We start from the raw sequence: 27985 nt of genomic DNA on the forward strand, positions 1-27985 counted from the left end.
CAGTCCTTGAAGTGAATACTTACTGTATAACTTCTGAGAACAACAAACAGGTGGATGATGGTAAGAGCAGGACAGAAGTTACGCATTACTACAAAAGCTTTGCTGAATGTTCTGCTCACATATTTAGGATGGAAGTCACAGCTGAGCAGCTCCAACAGTTCGCCACCTACAAACTAGTTACCTCTGTCTATTCCTGCTTATGAACAGAAAATTCTGCTCTATTTACTGGGCCCTTCTGCTAAGGCTTTTCTATTATAGCTCTCTGTGGGCTATTAAGGGATGAGCACCAGAGCTTGCACAAGGAGGCATGAAGGAGCAGCATGTGGCCAGGAACCATGGGACGAAGAGGAGACAGAAGGCAAAGAAAGCAGAAGAAATTTTCCATTTCAGTAATGTCAAACCACTGTTTCAGTTTAAGCTGTAACTTCACCCACATACTCAATGCATGGAAAACTTGCTGGACTCAGTACAAAGAAAGAGTGGCTTCCTTGCAAAATGAACTTTTCTTTCATGTGCATTTCAACTCCCATTTCCCAGTCCAGGTTTAATGCCTCTTTGCAGTGCCCGCTATGCTGGCAACAAGTGTCTCCTGCTGTTAACGCACCAAGTGATGTCTTGTTTTGCTAGTTAAATTCCTTTCTTACAACTTGCTTCTATTGCCCAATCATCCAGTGTTGATCTCGAGTACTTTAGTCTTTGATTTTTGCAGTTTCCACTTACCCATGCTTGTATCAGTCAAAAATAGATGGTAAGATTTTCCAGACATATCAAAAAAAGAAACTAAACAAAACACAACCACACTACAGCCAAATACAAAGCCATGCTTGTATCAGCCAAACTTAAATATTTAAATTGCAATATGGTATATATCCTGTATTTGTAAGGAAGATCATTGGCTAAAGTGTCTACAGTATTCCCTTAAACTTTTACTTTATCTGAATACTTAAATGGATTCTTAGAACTCCATAACAACTAAGAATGAAAACAGGACTTTCTGAAAAAAGTTTTTGTCATTTAATAAAAGCACAAGTTATATGATGTTAAGAAAGGCTTTAGGGCATAATTTCAAAAATTACTATCATATGAGGTGTGAAAATGTCAAGTAAAAAAGAAATTACCACTAATGTAGATTTTTCAAGGATCTTAACCAAGTACTGACTTTGTGACCAGAGCATTTTTATTCTATTACAGAATAATTCAACATATTTGCTCTTGATCAATTTTCTTTGCAAGTTATGCTTGTTACTTGAAATATCGGTTCCTCTCAGAGAGTAATCTTCTCACAGAGTAATCTTTGTGAGTCTGCAGATGCTCACAATTTTTTTTTCACAGTACGTAACATATCTATATTAGATTGGGCCTATGGCCATATAAATTTGAGTTAAATTATGAGAAGGACAAGTGGGATCCAAGGTTGTACTGCTAGACCTGCATAGAGCTGACCCTGCTGTCACATAATTAATATAAACTCTTAGCCCTATTAATGTGCCTTTAAAGGAGTCAGGGTAGCATTACATTTTTAGAAAAATATACATTTAGTATGCTCACACATATCATGTAAGACATTGCAGTAACGTATCACTGATGATAAAAGTACAGATAACTAATTGTAAGGATACGGCTGTGTTAAAATCAAAAATGTTACTTTTTTAAAAAGAAATGTTATAATGTAGTAATTACATGATGAAGTTGTTTTTTTTTTAATTAACCTTTTAATATACCATTTAGGATGTTAATGATAAGACATACAATTATTATTGTTACTTAACTCTTGCCTGGATCTTTTGAAGTGTATCATCACAGTACAATTAAAATCTTTTATAACTACACAAAGGAATCAACTACATGGTAACACCCTTAAATTTACAACCTAGTTCTGACATGTAGGCTGTAGTGCCATAGACAATTGCACCAATGTAATGTATTGCTACTGCTGAAACTGTCTTCCTTTCTCTACTCCTGCACCTTTTTCATCACTCTTCTTTCCACTTTTCCTTTCCCTTTCTTGCTGAGGTGTACAGTTGCAACCTTTAACTAATGCAGGTTCAAAAGGCAGAATGGTCAGGATTAGGGAGGAAGAACTGCTCCCTTCTCTCAGAGCTGATAGATAGCTGGTCATCAGCTCAGTCCATGAAATCATACTCCTAGTCACTCTTAAATTATTTCCCCATTAAAATAATCTTATGGAATGTGCAATTAGTCTGCCCTTATTCAAACTGTATGGGTGTGTGCAACAGATTTCACCATTAGAAGCAATTAATTAAGAACAAGTAAAAGTATCTGAGGACGATAATGACTTATGAGCTGAAGTGGAACATGCACCTCCTTATCACAATGTGTGCATGTTTGTGTGCACGCATGTCAGAGAGAACAGTCTCAAAGTTACTATTTCAACACAATGAGTTAAAACAAAACCTACTCAGGACTTTTTCATTTTTAAGTTAACCCCCACTCTCACCCATGTCCTTCTAAAGCAGCATCATTTTTATAGTAGAGAGTTCACTGGTTCTACGTTTTATGGTTTTACTTCTCTTAGTAAACATGACCGGCTCCAATTTTTTAAAACTTAAACAGCATGATATTTTTTAAAATTTAAAATAATTGCAATGCCTTGTAAGCAAATTTAGAACTTAAAACTGATTGTCCAGATTTCTAATTAAATTATCCTAAAGACCAAAACCATTAACTTCTAATAAAACTGGTAACTTTACATGGGACTTACAGAAATAAAGTGAGAGAAAGGCAAAGACAATTAATAAATAAAGAATCAGATATTTCTTCACTCTTGAATCACAAATGAAAGGAAAAAAAATAACAAGACACATGAAAGGCAATATGTATTTTCTAACTCACAAAACCAGAACAAGTCAAGCTACATTCCTTGTTTCATCCTTCCCCATTGTCTCTATCTCTGTCTTTCTCCCTGTACATATTTCTAGGTATCCAGATATATCTTACTGAGGTGACAAAGAAAGAGGTAAAATAAGGACTTTACCTTCTGTTTTGGATGAGAAAATTTTTGATATTTAGACTATTCTTTGAAAAGCATATAGAAAACCTATAGAACACCACAACTACATCTTTACATTATTCAAATACATGCAAAACAAAAATCCCAAAATATAAAGAAAATGTTTACACATGCTTTCAAATTTTTCTCTCTTACATTGAGAAAGTACTGTTTTAGTGTTGACTTCTGGATACAACCATCACGTTGGTGAACTACAGGATATTTAATCAATAGACTAACCAGGATCTACTGTAATGTATGGAAACAGTTGCCCTGTTCTAAAACAACAACCACACAACAAAAAAACCAGGAAGAAAATTAAAGGATCACATCCATTGGAAATATTTGGCCTTATTGTCTAAATGGAATTTTTTAAAAGCAATAGACTTCCATCCTGAATTGGTAAGTATCTGTAAGGTCTGCTCAAACCCAAATAATTTTCATTTTAAAATAAATTTTATAAAGAACTCTTAATTCAACCTAATTTTAAATTTCTTCTAAATAGCACATGCCTGAGGAAAATTGACTTTGGCCACTTCCAATAAGGAAGCTCAACTCCATCAGCAGTGGGGACTACATAGGACTTCAAAGATATTTCTTACTGACTGTATTGATACATTGGCATTATTTTCTGTCTGTAAAGGATATACAGGATAAACAACTGTAAAGGACTTACAGAGTATACACATTCTTCTCCTACTTGAAAGTCACAACCCCATAAGCATCTAGCTATATATGGGACATTACAAGCATTAATTAGTACAGATGACATACATGTGATTAAACGCATATATACTACAACTATTGTACTCCATATGTAACTCTGATTTGACTTTTACATCAAAACCACCAATAGCTTTGCTGAAGCTTTTAGCTTTAGCTTCACTATAGCAAAATATATTATACTATCCAACATAAGACAGTGGTAACAGAAATAGCAATGTTAAATGTATAACAGAACCTACTGAGAAATTTACTTTAATGGTCCTTTAAAGGGATACAATTGACTTGCTATATGGAACTGTATGACCTACGAAAAACCTGAGACTCTGAACTGCAACTACACAATTATTGTTTGTTGCCATTCTATATGCAATCAGAATAATTCCTACCCATTTATACAATGTTTTAACTTACTATACTAGTACCATCTTTCTCTCTTCTACTGTTTCTCAAATCATAGGAGATTTTTATATACTGTACAAGTAAAACACTACATTCTACTTTCAAGCTCTATACAAAGCCTTTTATGCAACAGAGAAATTCAGTTAATGGTCTCCCTAATGCAGGAGTAGTCAAATTCAAAAGTTACTAACAATTCACTAAAATAAACTTGCTGTTATGTCATTAAAAAAACCCAACCAAACAAAACATATACAAACCATTTGTTTCCCTTATTTACACTTAGAAAAAGGAATTGATCCTTGTGAGGTTATTTCTTTGTCTCCACTGAACACACATGGGCCACAAGTATGCTCCTAACTATGGTACCTAAAACTAGGTGGCATGGAGCTACGCCATAACATGTTGCTTTTTCGTTTTCAAAATAAAAATTTCAAGATGACCCTTCCCCTGAGCAGTCTTTTCTTTAGAATCAGAAATAAATTTATGATAATAAATCTTTTCTGTTGACTTTCACTAACCAAAAATCAGAAATCAAATAATTTTACGTTTTCTTGGCCAGTTTTTGTAAAATTCTACAACACATCCTTCAAGGCCCGCAATTTATCAACTAAAGTCTTATTACATAAGGGGAGTGTCAAGAAATGGAAAATAGATGGATGGACAAGAAAAGAATTATTATACTTAAATTTTAGACCGCTAAAAACCACACAACAGTTAACTTGGAATCAGACATTTCTTTGTACTTCATTGCTTTTCTTCAACTCCGAAAACAAAGCACTTATTTGTTTTCTAAAGAGACTACATTCCAATTACATTTCCATAAAACTAGGATAATGTAAGCCTGGGGCATGATTATCCCACAGACATTTTGCTAGCTTATATGTTCCCCTTAAGGGTATTGCACAGGTTATTCATACTTGCAGTCATTCCCTGTGGCACATATTAAAATAAATGTGCAACTCTTCTTGTGAGGTTTGTGCTTGAAAGAAACATTCTCCTGCAAGTTGTCACTACGTTCTCAATATAGAAGAAAGTAATGCATTTTAAAAATTCCTTAGAAATACACATTTAAGCTATTCACACCATATTCCTTCTATTATTAAAACTTCTTCACATTGAGTAGTATCAAACTATAAATATTTAAAGGTTTATTTTCAATAATTTCTAAAAGAAAAGTAGATACACTGAAGTGAGATCTGCTATATAAATAACGTGCAACCAGCAGACAAATTGAGTTTTCTCAATTCAGCAGGAAGCAAGCCGCAAACTGGAAATGGAAACGTTTTCAACAAAACAGATAAATTTAACAACATGAAATAAGTAACAGTAACCACATTACTCCTTATGTGCCATAAGGAGTACTGTTACTATAAGGAGTAATTGTACCAGTTTTTGGAAAAGAGCAGCAAATTAAGGGTCCATCTCCATCTCTCCTCCCACATACAACTGTCAGCCCTTCCCTCTCCCCAGTGCTTTATTTTTGAATAAATAAAGTATTCATCCAGTTTTTCAGAACATTGAGTTGAATTAAGACCTCTGGAAAGGTCTAGTTTACACTGGTAATACAGACACAGTCCTAAACATATAGTGAAAAAGAATACTTGCATAGACCTGGAAAAAAAAAATCAGCATTCAGTTCCTTTGCACTAAGTGCACTCATAAGCAAAACCATACAATTCCATACAGGGGAAAAAAAAGTATTTGCTGTATTGCTGGACTTATTTTAGTATGTAATCAGAAAATTCTGTCAACAAAAATTTCAGAAAGAAAACACTAAGCGATACTATGAGAAATTATCTAACACTTTGCTGTTTGGGCACAAAACCATTATCAAAATCTAAACAGGGAAGCAGTGAGTTTTGGTCACATTTTAGGTGTAACAGAATGCTGTGCGCACACACTCACCCATGACAAAATGCGGCATACAAATCCCAATGTCAAACACGTGTATATCCAGCAAACAAATGCCTATGTGATTTTACTTGTGAATGTCTAACTGCACAAAAAAAATTTAAAAAGTAAAACATGGCAAAAGGTATTTAAGTAAATATACAGAAAAATTTTAAACAAATATAACCCAACTCCTAATAAAAACAAACAAACAAAACTGCTTACAGGTGGTGCAGGGACCAGCAATTTAAGAAAGTTTTAAAAGTGAAACTGTCCATGAAGCAACTCAGAATAGTCCCATAAAAAAAGAGAGTATATTCACTTGAAAGTCAGGACCTCTGCATTACGTGTATGCTGTATACTTACATTTTAAAATAAAATATGCTGAATTGCACCTATTTTTTAATTATTAACCACTACTTGAAAAAAATAAATAGACCATGTCATCCGGCAAGTTCTACAGCAGGATCAAAAAAATATGATGGACAAAATATGCTTATAAACATTAGGAACTTTTTAAACTGCTACAGGATAGAACACTTGGCAGCCAGTCGCAAGTGGTGTCCCCCAGGGCTCTGTGTTGGGGCCAGTCCTGTTTAATATCTTTATCAATGATCTGGACGAAGGGATCGAGTGCACCCTCAGTAAGTTTGCAGATGACACCAAGTTGTGTGGGAGTGTTGATCTGCTTGAGGGGAGGAAGGCTCTGCAGAGGGACCTGGACAGGCTGGATCGATGGGCTGAGGTCACTTGCATGAGGTTCAACAAGGCCAAGTGCCAGGTCCTGCACCTGGGTCGCAACAACCCCAATGCAACGCTACAGGCTTGGGGAAGAGTGGCTGGAAAAGCTGACAGGCAGAAAAGGACCTGGGGGTGTTGGCTGACAGCTGGCTGAACATGAGCCAGCAGTGTGCCCAGGTGGCCAAGAAAGCCAATGGCATCCTAGCTTGTATCAAAAATAGTGTGGCCAGCAGGCCTAGGGAAGTGATCGTGACCCTGTACTCGGCACTGGTGAGGCCGCACCTCGAACCCTGTGTTCAGTTTTGGGCCCCTCACTTCAAGAGAGACATTGAGGTGCTGGAGCGTGTCCAGAGAAGGGCAACGAAGCTGGTGAAGGGTCTGGAGCAGAAGTCTTATGAGGAGCGGCTGAGGGAACTGGGGTTGTTTAGCCTGGAGAAAAGGAGGCTGAGGGGAGACCTTATTGCTTTCTACCTGAAAGGAGGTTGTAGAGAGGTGGGGGTCGGTCTCTTCTCCCAGGTAACAAGTGATAGGACGAGAGGAAATGGCCTCAAGTTGCGCCAGGGGAGGTTTAGACTGGATATTAGGAAATTTTACTTCACTGAAAGGGTTATCAAGCATAGGAACAGGCTGCTCAGGGAAGTGGTAGAGTCACCGTCACTGGAGGTATTTAAAAGACATATAGATGTCGTGCTTAGGAACATGGTGTAGTGGTGGACTTGGTAGTGCTAGGTTAACGGTTGGACTTGATGATCTTAAAGGTCTTTTCCAACCTAAACGATTCTGTGATTCATAAGCTCTGAAATCTAATCTTCAACAAATTTTTATGTCTACAGATAATTAGTCTATAAGTTAGGAACAAAGTAAAAAAAAAAAAAACCAAACCACAAACTTTTCCATATGTGAGAAAAGCAAAAGCACTACCTAATAACCCCCCCCACTCCAATTTACTCACATTCACAGTGCTTCCCTTCCCTCCTTGTTACGGAGAGAAGTCGTTTTCCAGGTCGAGAGATCAACCTTTGTTGAGTAGCTCCCTCCTTAACTGGCCTGAAACTCATGGGAGACTCAGCTCTCTCACTGGGGACTCAACTCCTCTCCTCTCCGGATGCAATTTCCACTGGATTGCACTGGATGCAATTGCCACTGGATGCAATTTCCAGTGGCTAGGCCTCGCAATGCCCAGCAGTGAGGACTGCTAACGTAACCTAACAGGCGTCAGACATCAAAAGGAGGCTGATGACTTGCACAGGGAAACGAAGTGAGATTGGAATGGGCCAAGAAGGAAAGCAAGGAAGAGAAGCCCCATCAAGTCTGCATCCAGTATCTTGTAAAATTTTACTTTCAGCCCTAGCACTCAAAAAGGTTCATCATCTCTGTCCTAGAGTGAAAAGGCATACTGAGGGAGCTCCGTCAGGAAAGGAACAAAGATTACTGCGCTAGCTAAACACCACTGTTTTCATTTTCTCCTATATGCCATTTACCCACAGTGGAAGTCCTATAAATATAATCAGTGCCAGCTTAACCGTTTTTTCACTTGCAAGTCACCAAACAAGGAAAAAAAAACCCCAAGCATTGCAGACATTAACAATCCCTGTACAAGGAAATTTCAGTACATTAAATAATGTGTCTATTCAACATGTGCTGTATACATAAGAGGTAGCAAGATCTGACATCACAGACACATACCCCACTACAAATTAGGTTTGTCACAGCTTCTCTTCTGCAATACCACGCCAACAGTATGATGTCTCTCTTTCCTAGAAAGCAATCAGTCAGGAATACTACGCCAATTCCTCCAGTTTCCTCTTAAATTAAAATCGTTTGAATTAATCTATTGAATGTGGACAAACTCAGAACACTGAAACGTGAAGGAGACAGGGAAATCAGAAGAAAAATAGCGATGGCTGGAATAGTCCAGACATTTTTACAGATCAAACTTCTTTTACGTACTCAACATGTTCAACCTCAACACACGCAGTACAGAGAAATCAGAGCATAAAATCCTTCAGAAGTCTCAAAACGACAATCTGAAGAGCTTTCATAAGATGACAACAGCATCAAACACAATACTTAAAACAGGTTAAGCTATGCTATCTCAAAACAAAATTTCAAGTCACTTAAAGGAAGGTGTTTAGGGAGGAACAGTGTCTCTCAAACAACCTAAGGAACCCATGTGCAGTCTCCAAATAATGAATCATCATTGTATGCAATTACATTTAATAACAAGGGGGGGGGACAGTGTTAATGCTCCAAGTATTCTGCTTTGTCACAACTTTTTTCAGTAACTACAAACTCCAAGAAGAATGTGTTCTTAATCTGATTTGTACAGCTAGCAATAATTTGCAACGTTATTTCATAGTCTGATGAATATGAAATGCTCAAGTGGAAGACTCAAACATATTTTGCAATGCCTAATGATACAGACAGAAAATTGAAATCCATTCTTTTATGCCCACTTAGTATAAATTACCTCCTCTCAACTGAAATTTGCCTGCTTTTAGTTTATTAAAAAGTAAAATTCAATTCCTTAACCACCTTTAAATGTCAGTTACTACATTTCAGCTAAGGGCCAGTAACTTTCAGAGGAACAGTTAACTTAAGTTGCAATCATCTGTCTATATTCCAACATGGATACACCAAGCTAAAGTCTGAAAAACTACGTAGTTTCTCAGAGGATAGAGGTGCTAAAGAAAAATACTTACTAATACTTTATCAGGATAAATGCCTTCCACAACGCATGCTGGGGAAATAAATAACTTACATAAAGAATTATCTTGACAGAATCTGAAAGTTAATTCTGTGTAAAGGCATGTATGACAACGCTCTGCAAAAGATGTGATGGAATTTAAGGCAACATTTCCAGGAAGTAAAAAAAGTCTCTGGTAAGAAAATTAAAAAAAAAAGTTTAGGACAGACTATGAAAAGTAATTTTTCAGCCTGGCAGGACACTGAAATCACCACACATTGGCAAGATGGAAAATGAAGCACATGCCAACTAAGTAACTGCCTAAATCTGAAGTGTTTTAATAAAGCAGAAAGATGGCCTTTTGCAGAAACTAAATCCACACTAGTAACTTGTTAGATTAAAATTAATTAATAAATATGCACCACTACTCAGGAAGAAGGGTAGTCCAAAATACTCAGCCTTCATTTAATTCATTTAGTCAATGAGTAATTATGAACTGTAAAATTAATCTAGAAATTTTCCTAACAGTACAGAAGCCAAAGACCTAAAGACATCAAATTCTTGTCCGATTCAACTATTTAGGGACATTTTTTCTACAGTAATGGTTAAGGTAATGGTTAAGTAATGGTTTTCTACAGAACTGGTTAAGTAGACTGTACAATTCTCTTTTAACAGCCTTGTTTTTAATATACTCAATGAGGACAGAAGCTAGATAAGAGATCCAACCAAGACACATTTATCTACTGCACCTACTTAATTATTCAGTGGGACAGACTTCCTGCTTGACACACAACACAAAAAGATCATAGTGTGATGCCAAGACCGTCCAGACCAAAGAGCCATAAAGAAATGCCACCCAATCCTTCAAGTAAGTATTTGCCTGTTGTAAATCAGGACACTGGAATGGGTTCAAAACCTCCATAAAACAGGCAAAAGTCTTCTCTAGTTTAAAAGGCAGCTGTAAGCCTTTACCATTTAGTGGTTTTCAGTGTTGCTCTTTACATTGCTGGAGAGGGGTTCGGACACCTTCAGAAAAATCACAGGAGTTTACTTCTTTACTCACCTGAAACAGACAGGTATAAGAAAGCCCTGAATTATAGTTCAATTTAAGATAACTCAACACCTATAGAAGCTCTTAGGGCTCTGTGAGGTACAAGACACAACATTACCAAATTTGAGCTCTCAAATGTCTGCGAGCATGAAATAACTGTAATCCAAGACCCTTTGCTATTTTCTTTCCTCAACTCACTCCTTACTGGAGGAATAAGTTAAGGAAAACTGCAAAGTGGATTTTCAGTCTCCACAGAAAAAAAACAGATCATAGAAGAACTAGGATTATACATACCTTAATAATAATTTTTGCCTTCTTACCTCTTTAGGCAGAAATACAGTGCAAGATACAGGAAGAGAAAACTAGGCTAAACTACAGACGTCACTTAAAAATACTAATTATGAAGTGAAATACTGTAAGCCAAGAGTTCATATGAATTCTAGCTTGTTTTGAAAGCAATCAGAATAAGGCCATTACAGGTGGGAAATATATACAGGTGGGAAAACTACAATCTTTATTTCCTTCATATAATAATAGAAAACTTAAAAAAGAAGGGTAATCACAGTGTAAATGGTGGAACAAGGCCTATCACATGACTAAGTAAATGCAGAATGGAGAAGGGAAAGCAAGGACTTGGCGTTGGGGAAAAATGTCACAAGATAAGTACTTAGGCTACACATTTTCATAATTTATTAAGGAAAGAAAAACCTGCAAGTTAGAGAATAAAATTAAGACTTAAAGTTTAAAGTATTATCTTGACTTTATTTAATTTTTTTTCCACAGAACAAACTATTGAGTCAGTCAGGAAGGCCCTTAGCGTTCCATGTTTTTCAGTTGTTAGTATAATCTTACATATTTTACAAGAAAAAACAAGCAGTTCTTATTTCTACAATGGCTTTTCAGTGAATTTTTTCATTGGCATTACAGTATTTTCATTAAGTGACCCCTGCTACATTGAGGGAAATAAAAGGATACAGTATTGTAGTGTTACATACAAGATACTTAGAAGAACTCTAAAACAGTGGAATCCATATGTAATTTTATTATTAAAATTATTTACGAATTGCATTCCTAAGACATATTTTGCAAGTAATAAGAAAAAAAAGTTTTAGTGTTCTCACATAAATTTATATGTGTATTGTACCTGATTATTGAAAAAAAAAAAAAAAATTCCCCACTAGCTTTTTGATTTACCTTACGTAAAACATAGCTTTATCTTCTATACTTCTAGCCATCAAAAAGATAAATAGCAGCATGCTAGGTGTCAGAGGGACTGAAAACTTACAAGGACTCAGGGCAAACTGGGTGATGGACAGTATACAATCAATTATCAAGGAGTCTTGAGATCATCTAGTAACACTTTTTCCATTAAAGTGGAAAGCACAATGTATCCTGAGACTATCAGGCAGATTCGATCTACAGTCAAGAACGGGGGGGGGGGGGGGGGGGGGGGAGGACGACCAAAACAACAAAACACCAAACAAAAACCACCAAACCCACAAAACTTGTACTAATGCAGTGCAGTTCAGTATTAGAGAGTCAGCAGGAATAGACAGCAGAATGTTAACCAGCAGGGGGTGAAGAGAAAATGAAATTATATTAAACCTACTAACAATGTAAATAATTGTCATTAATTTACTATTTTTGATAATTATAAAGGTTGCCAAAAGTAGACCAGAAGCTCAGGTGCTTAAACAATAGGTCATGTCATCAAAATAAGGTCACTGTGATATTTTGGCTGTTTTTTCAAGTGACTAGTTGAGCAACTTTTTGCTTTTCCTTTTTTTTTTTTCCCTTCCTCCCAGTGGCATACTTACACCAGTTTATATTTGTTGGAAAAAAAATTTAAATTCAATATATGAGTATCAAAAAGTGTGCTGGAGAACACAGTAGAGAATAATAAATTCTAACACATAAACTAGATTTATGCCTTTAAGTCAATTCACTAAATTTTTTCTTAGTATCAACAACTCTTTCAAAAAGGGGTCTGAAAAACTGGCAATATTAGGACATCAGAACTCACATACAGTGTATTTCTACATTAGTAACAAGTCTTCAGTACAGACAGGTAAGAAAGACTTAGCTATCTGGAAGTCACCTGGAAGGACTGAAATAAAACTCAGCATAACACTTCTAATAAAACAAGTTCATTGTTGCTGATAACATTGATCAGTGAAAGAAAAGTAATTACTCAAGTCAGTTTAAAATTGGTTTTGTTCTCTTGTAAAGAGGAAGTATCACAAAGTTACTTAAATCTTATGACAAAGAATTAAGTATTAAGCAGCATGAGAATTTTATTTTGCATTTGTGTGTGCTATCTAGATTTATATATTAATACGAACACTGAGACAAAGAAAAAGTGACCAGTGTTCAGCTTGAAAGACAAACCTGAGTATCAGAGTATGACTCCAATGGGGGATTAAGAACTGAAAATGAGTAATGAGGACTAGACTTATCATCCAAACACAAGAGAGTCAAGAGCAACGTGCTAATCAACTTTCTCATGCAAAAATCCTATAGCTGCAAGGACCTTTTAGCAACAAAACAGTGAAACTTCGGAAACAAACCATAAAAATTTTGTTTACTGTGAAGATGTTGGCATTTATCTTATGTAACTACAATGATCTACGTTTATTTGTTTGAATTTACACTATGCACCTAGGCTCCCTTGAGAGAAAAAAAGAACCTTGAGAAAGGTATGTTTCATTTCTGAATGGACTGAAGGGTCCTTGGAAAAATCCTAATTTCTCCCCTGTAACAGCTGAGGAAGCCTCAACAACTAGGGCAGGATGCAGCATGATGTTAGAACTATGCTACTTCAGCAGCAGAATCCCCTCTCCATACATTGTCCCACCATCTTGTGTCAGCTTTAACAAACTAACTCTGAAATAAAACAAATGAAACACGGGGGGGAAAAAGTGGTCCACCTCATTCAACTCATCCTGTGGCTATGTGACTGATGATCAAACATGGGAGGAGAGGGAACAGGAGGAACATGTGGTCAGAGATAGGCAGAAGAGGCAGGAAGAAGGACCAGTGCTTCAGGTTGGCACCTCACAACTAGATCAACTTAGTCTTAAGACCAGCTCAAGTTCTTAGACTGTGAGAGCTAACTTTCAGAGGGTTAAAGTAAAATAAAAGCCAATCCTCAAGATTGTAATCAAAAGTGTGAAGAAAAGGCTGATTATTAACCCAGAAAAAGCATCAAAATAAGTACAATCATACAGTAAGAAGTTAGCACCTTACAGCTCAGCTATTAGGACAAAAAGAAGGGGGGGAAAAAAAAAAGGTAAATTTTCATAGAAACAGCAATGCATCAGCTGGGAAGAGCTTCAGATATCTTTGTAATTACAAAAAGGCCATCTCAGAGGCCATAGGGGCATCTGAGAACAACAGCAAGAACACAAGTTAAAAGACCACTGGCAGGAAACGGTAGTTAACTGTTCAGCCTCTGCAGCAGTAGTAATATGGCTATATGATCCAGAGGTAAGTAATGTAAATAAGTACAGTCAACTAATCATTAAGGAATCCATATACAAATACGAATACTTTTTGTGCAGCTTTTTATAGTAAGGGTAAACAGCAAAGAATTGTGCACTCCTGATATTTAAAAAAAAACAAAAAAAAAATCAAAATGTACCTCTATTTCCATGACATTCAGAAATAAAGCCTTTTGAAATTTCGTACTTCCATAAGGCTAATACATTCTAAACCTCATAAAACAGATTGAGGCATACACCTCCAACACAATATTTGGCAAAGAAGAAATAATTGAAACCACTGAAACAATAAAAAAATCATGATACAAAATAAAGTGATACAGATGTCTATTTTTTGCCATACATACACTCATAGTAAAAACCTTCAGAATATATATTTTAAAAGACTGTTTCCTAACCTTTACAGAACAACATACAACGTACATGAAATAAAACAGAAAACTGTATTTAATAGAGTAAGCAACAAGTTTTAGAAAGAAAATATGCATAAAACTGTTTGGCTGACAGGTCAATTACTCATTTTCAAACAATACAATTGAAATTTATTATACAGGAAGAATACCACATGATAATACACTTTTATGAAATTTCATATAGACAACTAAAAGTTGAGATTTTGCTCCTCTATTTGCTTAACTATTTTTGTACACATGCAATTAGCACTCTTTGCATAAGCAGGCATTAATTTCTGAAGGGTTACATAGTTTGTACAGACTATTTAGTTTATATTTTTTAATACCATTTATTATCACATACCCATGTGTCTGCATGAACAGGCCTGATGTTGCTGAGAAGCACCTCTTCATAATTTCCATAATCACAGAATTTAACAACTGCAGTTGTCCCAGAAGAATGGAGAGCTTCGATTTCTGCCCGGTAGAACTGAAAAGAGAAATTTTCAAAGGTCATAAAATACTACCTGAAATACCACAAACAGCTCAACAACTACCTGTGTGTGCGTGCGCACGCGCGTGTGTATTTAGACTTAGTCAGTATTATATTTTGAATAAGATTTGTACCGGATATTAAACCAGATGTATTAACCTTCCACATGGTAGACCACAAGGACACAGTGGAATGTATTTAGAATACTCATTGAGAAAATACGCAGCTTATGAAATTCGACTTGTTTTCAGTTTTCTGAAAGCAGAACAAATTCATCACTAACACAAATCCTGTTGTATACAGAGAAGCATTACTGTAAGACTACTTCTTAAAATACATGTATCAGTAAGTGCCTATCAGCCATATACACCATACATACTAGTATATACCTATTTTAACACATAATAAAATACAATAAAAATATGATAAAACTGCTCCTTCAAAAAGTCCTTTTTCTAAACACAAAACTTTATTTTTTGACATTTATGCAAACACAGATCAGCTTTCCTGAAGATATTCAATCACTTTTATCTTACTGAACAAAAAGAAATCACTGCCTCCTAACATGGTTAAGCTCAGTACTGTGTTTTATCATCACATTTCAAAATTGTCCTAGATGTGAGCAGAAGCATTTATTATGACTAACAGAAAACCAATAACCCTCAAAAAACCCTCTTCTAATGTGATTAATACTTTTCAGGTAACAGTCTGGGATTACCTCGTGTCTACTTTTTTTCAAGTTTCGTACTTTCCAGAATTTCAAAACCTCATCTCCTAGTAATGCAAATATACTTCTCAAAACAGGAAATGATTCCATAATATGCCATTATTTTTCACAATAATCCATCCACCCAAGCTACATATTCCTATTTCAGAGTCAAATCACTGTACGTTGCTACTACCAAAAATTTTGCATGCCTTATCTGTTTTAGTCACACAAACAAAAGAGAGAAAAATTAAGTCATGCTGCTGAGCTAACACTATCTACTTCCTGTAAAAAACAGGAAAAAAAAGGAAAAACCTTAAATAAATAACATCAAATAGACAATGAAAAAAAGACAGAAAATGGTGGGAATAAAACCTATTTGAAGAACAATAATATTTAAGCTAGTTCTCAGATTATCAGAAAGGGTCAAAAACTGAAGAAACTACCCAAGAAGAGTGACAGAGAACTCCTGAAGAGATAATAACAAATCAAAGGAAATACCCTAAAACTTTTTTAGGAAAGGTGAAGATGATGAAAGGAAAGTGTCTTGCTGCAAGAGAAATCTTATTAATAGGAAAAACAGCTGAAGAGGAAGTATTTAAACTTTTAAAAATCAGTAAAACAAAGCTATCATGCACCACACTCATTTGTTCCATAAATTCTTCAGCTAATAGTCTACTAGTGATAATAAAAAACCAAGCCTTTTGCTGTTTCCTTTCTTTGATGACTGAAATAGAAGAGGGATTTTTTTTCAACAGCCCTGTTCCTGCAGACTCTGGTCTTCCCCTGCACTAGTAAAGGTTGCACGCTGACTTATTCTAGAAAAGGGCATTACACATCTACCATTACAGACTATTCTAGATAGCACAGCATCCTGTTTCTTGTTCCTTGGAAAAGAATACAAGTACCTAGATCCATCTTCATCCCTTCAGATTTTCAGCACTTAAGTCAAATGCTTCAGTTAGGAGCTTAGTCATCCTAAACTCCATGTAAGTGAGAGAAACAATCACCTTCAAGATTACTTAATTTAAGCGCTTAAATTTTCACACAATGAAGCCACATATCTCAAAACAACAACAACAAAAAAAAAACCCCAAGAAGCTAGCCAGGAAACACACTACACAGTTATGAACAAAGCCCTGTGTCTCTGCGCTAGCATGCTAAATCTCCCATATGTATGTAAGAAAACATTAAAGGTACAATTTGAGGTAATTCTCATTTTGCAAAGGCATACCTTGTTATCTTCCCAATAAAGAGCAAAACATTCATCCCCTGGTCTCCAACTTTTTCCATATTCCACGTGAATCGATGGTTCTAATATTTTCTCTGGTTTGATGGGCCCAGATCTCCTTTTGGGACCAGTGTTGTAATACAACATTTTATCGTGAAAAGATGGGATCGTAGTGGGTCCTGATGATTTGATAGGTCCTACTCGTCTTCCTTTCTGATGATGCTCAGTATCTCCATTTGGTACAGCATTAAAATTATCAGTTCTACCAGGATTTTGGTAATCATTATTAACACCAAAATGTTGCTCACTTTTTACCATAAAGGCTTCACTACTCATTGTTCGTGCCTTCCTATCACAAAAATTTTCAGAATTGTGTATTTGGTTTTCCCTTTTCCCACGTTTCTGGTTATTGTTGTCTGTAGTATCTTGAGCAGCAGAGTTCTCCTTGAATTCTGTGAACGACACCCCTTTTCCTATTCTGTTTTGCATATTGTTATCCCTTTTTTTGAAAATAATATCACTCTGGTGAGTGGCTATGGGATAACCCAAATCCTTTGGCCTATCATTTCTAGGATACTGTCTGTCACTTTTATTTTTTTCATCTGTCCAATGTTCTAAAGAGTTGTGCCTTTCAGGACCTCTGTTTCTTGGTAACCCACCACTTTCCAAAGCCTGCCTTGAATTTTGAATATCCCTTTGAAAACGAGGGGGTTTCTCATTCCTTGGTTGTCTCATGTCATTGCGGGAAATGTGTCTTGAATAATTCTCTTTGATGCCATTCTGTTCTGTATTCATAACTTTGTGCTGTACTTGATGTGGTGGCTGAAATTGCAATTTTGGTTCTACAAAGAAAAAAAATTATGACAATTATTAACATATTTCACAAAAAAGTATTTCAGAAATAGCGTTTCAGACCCTAACTGATAAAGCAACAGTATTATTTGGAAAAGTATGCAGTATTTATCTTTCTGATACAGAAATGGAATGGTACACAGAAAATTTAGCAGAGACATTTGAACTGTAATTCCTAGTTACTGGAAAACATACAGTACTCTGGGCTGTACTTAGAACCAAACCACCTACCAGTATGAGAAAAGCCGGGCATAAATTTCCAGGAGGTTACTCATTTCTCCCTATGGACATCAATAACTCCCTGGAGTAACAGCCATTTAAGACAGAAAAATACAGTTCCAACATGGAGAAAGGAAGAGGGAGGAAAATGAGAAGAAAAAAGGAATAGTTTTAATCTGAATTGAAACTTCTGTAAAAATAGCTTGTTAACAGCTATTCAGCGTAAAAGACAAAGGCAAAAAATAGAAGTCATAAAATGAGCACAGCTGACAAACCATAGACAACAGGAAGAGTAACAAAGCCCAGAACTCTGGAGACCCTCATCAATGAGCCGTAACAGGAACCACTCAAGCATTAACTTCAAGAGATTCAACCAGAACTCTAACTGATGAGAAGAAAAACAAGATTATCATGGATCTCATGAGAAAGAGCAAACTTGCTATGGGATGGTGGGCAGGAGGAAAATTGTGGGGATCTGTGAAACTTTTTATGGACTTAAATTTTTTTTAGGCAAACATGGAATTTTTAATGGGATGTTTAGGTGAAGAGCCAAAGGAGGGGAAAGATCAAGATTAATCCAGGAGGAATAAGCATGAGGAAAAAAAAAAAAAAAAGGAATGAGATTAAACGGGACAGTTGCAAGTAAACAGGCTCCTGGGTCAATACACTTGCTGGGCCAACTCCTGCACGTGATCACTGTAGCCTGTCTCATCTCCTCATTAAATTCTGTTTCTAAAAATCTTCTGTGTGACTAAGTTCTCTATTGTGTGTGTGAGGGAACATGTTTTTAAACCTGCTAGTGAACTTGAGACAGGATAAGCTGTTAAGTGGGACAAGAAAGACCTGGAAGCTGAATACTGGAGAGACCATGGGGCTGAAGACCGTCTACCAGAGAGATCACAGATCTGGGCTCAGATACTGGACAGACCTATGTAAGTACGCTCGTGTAACCCTCCTGCAAAAGCTTCAGGTTGTACTAGTCAGCAAGTTGGACAAGAGGCATTTGAGTTGGGTACCAGAAGTCAAGGGTCTAGGGGCCAGGAGAGACCCACATGAGTGTGTGCATGTGGGTGGCTGGGTATGAGATCTGCTAGCAGACTTAGAACTTGACTGAAAAGGAAAGCATAAACGCATTAGAGTGATTCATGTTTATATGAGCAATTTTGTGTCATGTGGGTGCCTGCAAAGGTGTCATTCTCTTGCCTGTGTCCATCCATGACAGTTGGCCATGTATGTACTGTGTGCATGAGTCTGGCGTGTGTGCACAGGCCTGGTGGGAATGTGCATTCAGGCTCTCTGCTGCCTGGCCCCCAGTACACTCCTATGGGAAGGAAAAACTAAGAACTTCAGTTTACATGTTACCACTAGAAACAATGAATGCTGATACCTGACAACAAATGTATCAATTTTCATAATTACTTGCTACATGGGCACTTAAAATTAAAATGTAAATTTTAGCTTTTTAAAAAATAAATACTTCCAAGCATCATATTATTATTAATAGCTCACAGTTTTTAATAAATTTGACTCAATTGGCTAGTAAGAATCTGATTTTTACATACATTTGATTTATGTATGTAAATTTCTAGAAGTCAAAAAGGTTTGACTAAAATGACTTAGGTTTTTTTTGAAGTGACATAAGCATACATGATGCTTAGTATGATCATATTCTTGATAAAAATACATCTTACTGCAAAATTTATGACTTTGAAACCAATAACGTTTTTAATGCATGCATAAGTAAATATATATTGCTCAGAAAGAACCAAGAGTTTCATAAACATCCATTTTCTTTTTTAAAAATAAAAAGATGACTTTTTAAATCTTGTAACATTTAAAATGTTGGTTTTTTAGACAAAATCCTTCAAATTTAAAAATACCTCTTTATCTCTCCTTTACAAATGGAACATGAAACTACTGATTTTCTTCATTTTATATCTGTAACTTTTCTGTAAGTATCTTCATTACGCTTTCCCACTTCTGTATAATACACACCAATCTTCTAGATTTCTTATCATCTAGAAAGGTTTATCGTCCTAATTAATTAACAGTCTTCCTTCAGGACGTTCTTAGTTTATACCTCTTCTCCTCTGGCAGTAAAATCCTTGGGCTTCTACTCTTCCTATTCCCAACCTAAACTCCCATGTCTATTCCTAATGTTAACTACACGTGAAATGACTGAATTGTATGATGGCCTCTGAATGTTTACTGCCTTGTATACACCATTAAAGAAAGATGTGTATAAAATTGCAAAATACCTCATTATAAATAATCTTATTTAGTATTTTGTAACATGAAATGCATTAAACCAAGTCAGTCGCACAGGGGAAAGTTGTTCCAAGAGTGAAAGTAGAAATGGGCTAAAGACTAGATTGGGCATGTTAATATTTTCCTATTTGGTAGGATTTTAGGATTAACTTAGAATTTAAATGTTTCCTCTCGAGGGCTGTCCTTTGACCTTTTTCTAAATGAAGAAACATTTTCTGAGCTGAGATGGGTAGTCACTTCAGACCGCATCTAGTACATACAGGGACTCTGTACAACTGCGAGACTTATCCCCAAAGCACGCAGAGCAGTTACAATACTTCAGTTAAAGCCTTGCGGAAATACTGAAATATATATATGGATATAATATATTTTGGAATATGATTGGAAAAAGTTTACTGAAATTTCTATTCCATTTCATAGCATGTAATAAGTAATTTTAGCTATTGTCTAGGCGCCTTCATGAAAATAGCTAGTTTTACTGGACACCAAAAAAATCTGGATACAATAGATCTCCGAGCAACCTACTTCTGTCACACAGCTGCACAGATCTTCTTTCTACCCTTCTTCCACCTCTTTGACCTGCTTTCCAATAAAAAGTTGTTGTCTCATGTGAGAATGCTTTTATTTTCTGTCTTTAGAAAGGCAATATTAATCTTTAAAATGTAGAAAGAAGTAACTCAGAATTCAAATGCTATTCACCTACTTAACAAGAATTACCTGTAAAATAGCACTTTAAGAAGTTTCATTTAGAGTTATAACCCATTGTTCCACAAAGAAGCATGGAGATTTAAAACAGAGTAACTGCTAAATAGCAACACATTTAAACACTGCCATGAATAGCTCCACCCAGAACTAAGTACTTAGGAAGAATACCTATTATCTCCTTTTTTCAAGCAACAGAAATTTTAGCAGTATGTTAACAGAAAAGGCCATCTGTTGCAGACCTATTTAACAACAACAAATTTCTAATATATCAGTTGCAAAAGCAGGACTATTGGATGATCAAATAAATTACTTCTACCCAACATAATGTGATTGTGATACAAAAGCAACAAGCTGACTTTAAAGTGTGTTGGAACTTTCAGTTACAGAATTTTTTTTTAAATAGTGTGGGAAAATTCAAATAATACTAAATGTTAGACAGCATGGAAAAAGACTACAGAATTTCAAAACAGCAAACATAAGCATCCTTTTTCTAGGTCTATTTACTGTGATATGCAAAAGCTGCTCATGAAACACCTGACATTTTTCTACTCTAACCTTAAGAGATGTAAAATCTAGTAAACTGATGTCTTCTACAAAGATGCAATTATTGCGCTAAAAGCTTCCCAGGGGCCTACATCATATGCAACAGCCTTGAATGAGCAGGACATGTTAACTGATTGTTTAACCTTCAAGCACAACCCATTCACAAATGGAAACTGCCAAATAACAGTATATGTTAATTTGTCAACAATAGTAAACGAAAAAAAGCCTAGAGATGAGAATATTACACATTCTTCATGAATTTCTGCTGTCTGGCCTGATCACCAAAAAACTGAAGGGAATCTAAAGCTTCTTCAATAGAAAAAGTTAAGCGATGAGGGATGTTATTCACAGATTGTCTATTGCAGCTGCTGTCCCTTGCTTCTACTTCTTCTTGCCCCACCTCCAACAAACCATTAGCTAATGTTCCCTGAAAAGTAATAGTTACTACAGGGCAGTAACAAATGAATATTAATTTGGCATTTAACAAGAAGATTTGGTACCCTATTCTGTCAAACAGCAAGATGCATCAACCCAATCATCATCATTGTAACTGGATGTTTGGGAACATGGTCTAGAAAAAAAATTCCATTTCAAAATTAATGACAAGGCTTTTGTCATCTGCTGGGTAGTTTTAAGATTACAACTAGCGTTTCTCAGTTTGAAACCATCAGTCAGTTATTTTACTCATTTTAGTTTTTGTATGGGCTGACCCAAGAAGACTGTACAGAACCAATCACATCCCCCTGCTTACAAGAAACCAGCAGGACCTGCTGCAGTTGGAAATCCCAGCCAATGCAATTTAAAAAGCACTGCTCCATGTACAATGGAATTTAAGTAGCACAGTTTCCTGTAGCTCTCTCCTGTGGATTTTATCATGTTTAATAATGTGGTTAAACTCAAAGACAGCAGCCCTTCCCACACTGGTGGCAATGATTTGGGTTTCTTCTTCCAATTTGAATTATATTTTTATGCAACTTTATGAAAGCGTGTCTTTGAGACAGCTACCCCCAGGGCATGTTCTATCTCGTATTGGCCAAAAGATTAAAAAATTAGAAGGAAATTAATAACACATTTGCACACACTTCATGTCACAGAGTGAAATTCCAGTTACTCGAGCTTTGTCAAGTTACATAAATATTAATATCATTCTTTCTAAAAATGTAGTAACACTGAGGAACTGGAACCTGAGTTCATGCTTCTGTTGAAACAAAACAAATACAAGCTGAGAAGGATGATGATATTAATAAAGAAGTGGCAAAAAAAACCCCAAAACATTCCCCATTGCATTCCCTATAAACTTGAATTAACAGGATTAAAGGACTGAAACAAAAATGGGTAATTTTTATTACTCTTTAAATGTATGAAGTTTACTTACTTATTTTTCTCTCATATATTTAAAGAGAAGTTACTGACAAAAAAAAAAAAGCAAAAGTCTCCTAACACGTCACCAATGATAACATAATACTACAACAAAACTGAGTTTGATTTTCTTGATATTCACAATTAACACTGAAATTAAATTTTTAGAAGTAAAGCTGCATAATAAATGTGACTATTTCATAACTTGGATCCCTTACTGTCAATAGGGCATTGTACTTGTTGAAAATATGGCTACTAAATGGTAAATTCCAGATGTTAAAATTCCCTTTAACTCCAAAAGGTCAGATTTTTTTTTTCCCCGAGTTCCCCTGCCCCCAGGTATTCAAATAAATTGTGTGACCAAGAAATGAAACAATTTTTAAATTATATTTATTGCATTACCAACTTATTTCAAACTTTTAACTTATGATTTATATATTCCCAAAATAACGGACTAAACCAAGAAAAAGACACGTGAAACTAGACAAGATGTACTATCCCCAAATAGTCCAAACAATATGTTACCATATAAAAACAAAACAAAAAAACCCCACACACCACACATCCTGGTTTACCTCAAGCATAAACAGTTAAGTAGAAGGACAGAAATTCAAATCCGAAAGCACGGAAATGCCCTGTTCCTTTGGGGATCTCTGGGGCTGGGTCCCTAAGAGTTTGGGTGTGTGTCCCTCTGCTTGCGATAAATGCTTACTCTCCACTGAAGTCCTGTTTCTTCTGAGGGACAGGTGGGTGAAGAGTTAATATGAGACAGTAAAAAAACCTCTGCCAAAGGCAATTGTTTGCAAACCCTCCTACACAGTCAGCACCTCTTTTGTTACTTATCTCCTGCAGACAACACTGGTGGCAGAGAACATAAGGATAACTGCAGCTAAATTTGGTGGAATGCTCAAGATGCAGAGTGAGCGGAGGCAAGAGTCCATGTGATACTGATGTTGTACAGCATCATTCAAACCACTACAAGACTATGGTCTGTATTTATGGGATGCATATTTGAGAACAAAACTTCTCAAAAATAAATGAGTTTGTTTAGAAAAGAGAGAAAACAGTCTGGAAAAAAAGTCTGACGATAGGCTGGAAAAGCTCAATCCACACAGCTAACACAGCTGATGGGTAAAATACAGGTCCATTATGTCTTATAAATAGCTACTAGGAAAGCAAATTTTGATAGCTCTCTGTATGGCAAGAAAGGCATAATATTATACAGCAGTTAGAAGCTGAGTACAGAAAATTTAGATTAGACATGAAAAATTTTTGGTTTTTGTTTTTTTAAATGCTGATCTTTAATTGCTGAAACAATTAACCTTGGAGTAGAAATAATTCACCACCTTTAAATCAAAAGTGCATGTCTAAATTTGTATTTCAGTCAAAGCCTAACTACTGGAGCAAGAAACAGAGACTATGACTTTCCCTCTTCTGAAGTGGCCCTATTAATATGCTACCTCTCACTTGCTTTTTCTGATGTTGTAGTTTGTTGCACAGGAGGTTCGTTTTAACAGGAAGAGCATGAAATGTCCACCCCAAGCACAGCCTGTCTCTTGGGAGGACTGAAGGGGCAATTCTGCACAACCTGAAACTGAAAAGGTTTTCGCCTTCTACATCCTGGGTCAATGCTCTAACCAAAGTCATTGTTATGTTTCTTACCACCAACCCCATTAAATAACAAATAAATAAATAATTATTAAAAAGTTGATCTTTGCTTGAGTCTTTCAAAGACACAGATGTCTGCCAAAAGCTTTTGTGGCTTTGAATCCTGAGCAAATGGCAGCACCAGCCTGCTCTAAGTCCCTAAGAACTGAAGAGAGAGAAAATATCTGAAACATGCCTGGTTCTCAGCATTTTGTCCATTATTCCTTAAGTCTATAGTCAGAGCTCATGGCACTGTTTTGTTCTTCCTAATAATCCTTGTGTTTACTTATTTAAGCTGGCAAAGATGGATGAATTGTTCCTCATAACAAAAGAAAAATAAGAAGATTAATGGAAAAAAATCTTTTGTGTTCAGTAGCAGAAATAATCCAAGTGCAAGCAAAGGCAGCTAATGGCCAGCAACTTTGTCTACTATTTTTGTTATCTCTCACAGTCAGCAGGTTTTTCTCTCCAACCAAAACTCAAACTACTTAATTTCAACACAGAAATATTTTCATAGGTGTCACCAACCATTCACAGTTAAAAACAAATAAATAAATCTGCAGTATAAAACTATGGGTTTGTTTGTTTTAATTCTTTACATTTCATTTCAACAAAGTATGTTTACTATATGCTATGTTTTACAACTAAAAAACTAGCAGATCATTAAGTTAGGTATTTAATACTTTTGAGAGCTGTAATTACTTAAAACAATTTTTCACTAACTCTGAAAAAAGGAAACAACACGTAAAAAAAACCTCACGAGACACCACTTACAGGGTAAAAGACTAACACCTTACTTTCTTATAACTAATTTGTACTTCTTTAAAAAACAAACATACGAAAAGCTTAAAGTACTGTCTTATCTCTAAAAAGGAATAGAAGTACCTCCTAAACAAAATACAAAGGTATTTCAATTCATAAATATTTTTCTACTTGGTCTAAATCCAACTATGAAAAGGTACCAAATTAAAGATAACAAATTAAACAACTGTTCGACAGTTCCTGTTCACAAACGGAACCACCTAGCCTGATTACTGCAAATCCAGAAGTGAATTCAGAAATTCTCAACGGTACTGATGTTTAAGGTGCACCTAGAAACACTAGATAAAAAAAACCAAGGAGGGATGCACAGAGAAAAGCAAATTAATCCTCTGTGTGCTTGAACAGAAACAATTCTTCTTTTCCAGACACTTCTTCCCCAGATCACATAAGCAGTTTTTGGGGGAAAAAAAAAAAAAAAAAAAAAAAAGGAGCAGTACAGAATTTTAAAAAAAATATTTATCTCAGTTCAGCAAAAGTGACTTTTAGTTTTGCTTCTACATAGACTCTCAGTTGTTTAGAAGAAATTACAATCTGTCTGAAGGGTATAGAAGCCTAATGCTTGCAATAATGATAAATATGGCCATTCCAGGTAATCAAAGGATCCTGATTATGTGCATTAGTGTAACAGCAGGGATGTGCTCATTTATTCAAAACCACTATCCCTATACAAAGGCCATCTCTCTGAATATCTAAAAAACAAACTGGAATTTTAGAGACCATAAGGGACAGCAAGGGGTCAGAAATACGATTGATTGTGCTGCAGTCTTTTATATTGAATGGAGGCTGTACTATGCTACATATATTTGCAGAAACACCTGCCTGCCTGGGCCCTCCTTAGTACAGTTACTATGCAGAAAAATCAATGAAGAGACCTTATTCTTGGCTATATAGCATTACATATTTGAGTTGTTTCTAGCTGTTTCCCTGATGTGTCTTTCATTTCTGACCACTACTTTTTTAATACTAAGAGAGAAAATACATGTCTCTAGTGCTAACAACTAACAGGATCAAATGAAATTTAAAAAGTGCTAGTAATATATATCCTGTTTTCTGCAAACACTTGGATGCAGACTTCATGATGAAAGAGTTCACAGTGGTAAGTACAATCACTGCAGAAACATCATCACCCTGCAAACACTGTTAACACTCACATCATCTCAGTTTGCATAGAACTTAAAACAACTAATCATTAAGAATTTAAATAAGATTATTTTCAACCACAGAGGCATAAAAGTGGCAGAAAATTAACACTTTCAATAAATGATTTGGAAGATGCATTGGAATTCATTGCACTGAACAAGTTCTCTCAAACTTGGCAAAGAAAAAAAGCACTTTTAAGATACAAAAAGCCTGCAATTCAGCATATGCCTATGTATTTCTTGAAAAATCCATTTGAAGTAGACTCTACAAGATAAAAATAAAACCTGTCATAGAAAGAGACGCACAATCCTATGGGCTAGACACGTTCAGTAAGGAAAATAAAAACTAACAAAATGCAACTGAGCAACCACTGTAAAGCCCACTGACTTCCAAATAACAGAAAATACAAGAACATGTATTACTATTTCTTCAGAAGGAAAAAAGGCAGTAATATTAAAAAAAAAAAAAAAATCAAAAAATAATCAGAACACTTTCTGAACTCTTCAAAAATGCTAACAATTTTTTTTTTTTTTTTTTTTTTTCCCCAGAAAAGCATGACTCAGGAATAGTACATCAGATTGCATATTGATCATTCAAATTTCTACTCACAAATTTGGGTACTAAACCCAAAGGAACATAAAACTCCCCCTAAGCAAACACTATCAATCAGAACTATCATTTTAAAAGAAGCAAATTCACTCCTTTCACAGTTATTGGTAAATTATTATTACTTAATATAAAATTACTGACAATAAGAAACACATATATCCCACAGGGATTATTTCTATTATTTTTCCTTTAAATGTCTTTCAGTCACATTGAAGGTGAAAGCTTTCTCTAATCTCTCAGTATCAGCACAAAACTTATCCAAAGAAAAATCATTGTTTGTAATGCGAGAGAAAAACACTACAACTATTTTTATTTCTTTTCACTGTAAAAATCTAACTCATCTTTAGTAAACAAAATGAGTTGCCAAAATAGGTATCTATCTCAAGCATAATTCCCTACACATGCTTTTGAAAATGTGATTATATTAATTACCTGAACAGTTTACAAAATTGTATCAGCTAATGCAGAATGCTTGTATATTTCAAAGGTATTTTCTTTAAATATTTTAGATTTCTGACAAAAAACAGTGAAGACTCACGATATAAATTTTAGATCTACAACTAGCTTTGTTTCATAAAAAAAAGCCATAAACTTGTGGCTACTCACCATAAACAAACTATAAAAACCACACATAAGTAAAGGAACTCCGTAATAACTTTTTTGTTCACTTTCTACAAACTGTTTTAGTAATACCTAGACACAACTAAAATATAAAACAATATTTAGCTATTTAAAATCACTTGTTTTGCAGGCCAAAAAAAGACACTGTTGCAATGAAATTCAACCTAGGTACAGCAACAATACAGTATTTGCTATCAAAAGAACTATAAGCTATCACATTTTAAGCAAATGCCTTTCTGTTCATAGTTAAAACTTATCACATCATAAAAATGTTTAGTGAACTCTAAAATGGCTCACAGCGCATCTAATTCTACCAGCAGCAGCAAGAGACCCCTGGGTTTGCTAGCAGCTTCACTAACTCCTGAGCCCATCTGT

The 27985-nt window shown here is 35.6% G+C and overlaps 1 protein-coding gene across 3 annotated transcripts in view; it reads right to left on the reverse strand.

Moving 5' to 3' along the window:
- The window catches only part of TDRD3 (tudor domain containing 3), a 113519-nt gene that overhangs the window by 11745 nt on the left and 73789 nt on the right, over positions 1-27985 (reverse strand). For all 3 annotated transcript variants that reach the window (XM_075488624.1, XM_075488625.1, XM_075488631.1), the window contains exons 11-12: positions 16829-17667; positions 14760-14885 (exon numbers count right to left, since the gene is read on the reverse strand). In XM_075488624.1, the coding sequence (XP_075344739.1) occupies positions 14760-14885; positions 16829-17667 (965 nt within the window). The remainder of the gene's footprint in view (positions 1-14759; positions 14886-16828; positions 17668-27985) is intronic.

The sequence above is a fragment of the Mycteria americana genome, chromosome 1 (assembly GCF_035582795.1).
Source record: "Mycteria americana isolate JAX WOST 10 ecotype Jacksonville Zoo and Gardens chromosome 1, USCA_MyAme_1.0, whole genome shotgun sequence".
In the NCBI taxonomy this organism is placed as follows: domain Eukaryota; kingdom Metazoa; phylum Chordata; class Aves; order Ciconiiformes; family Ciconiidae; genus Mycteria; species Mycteria americana.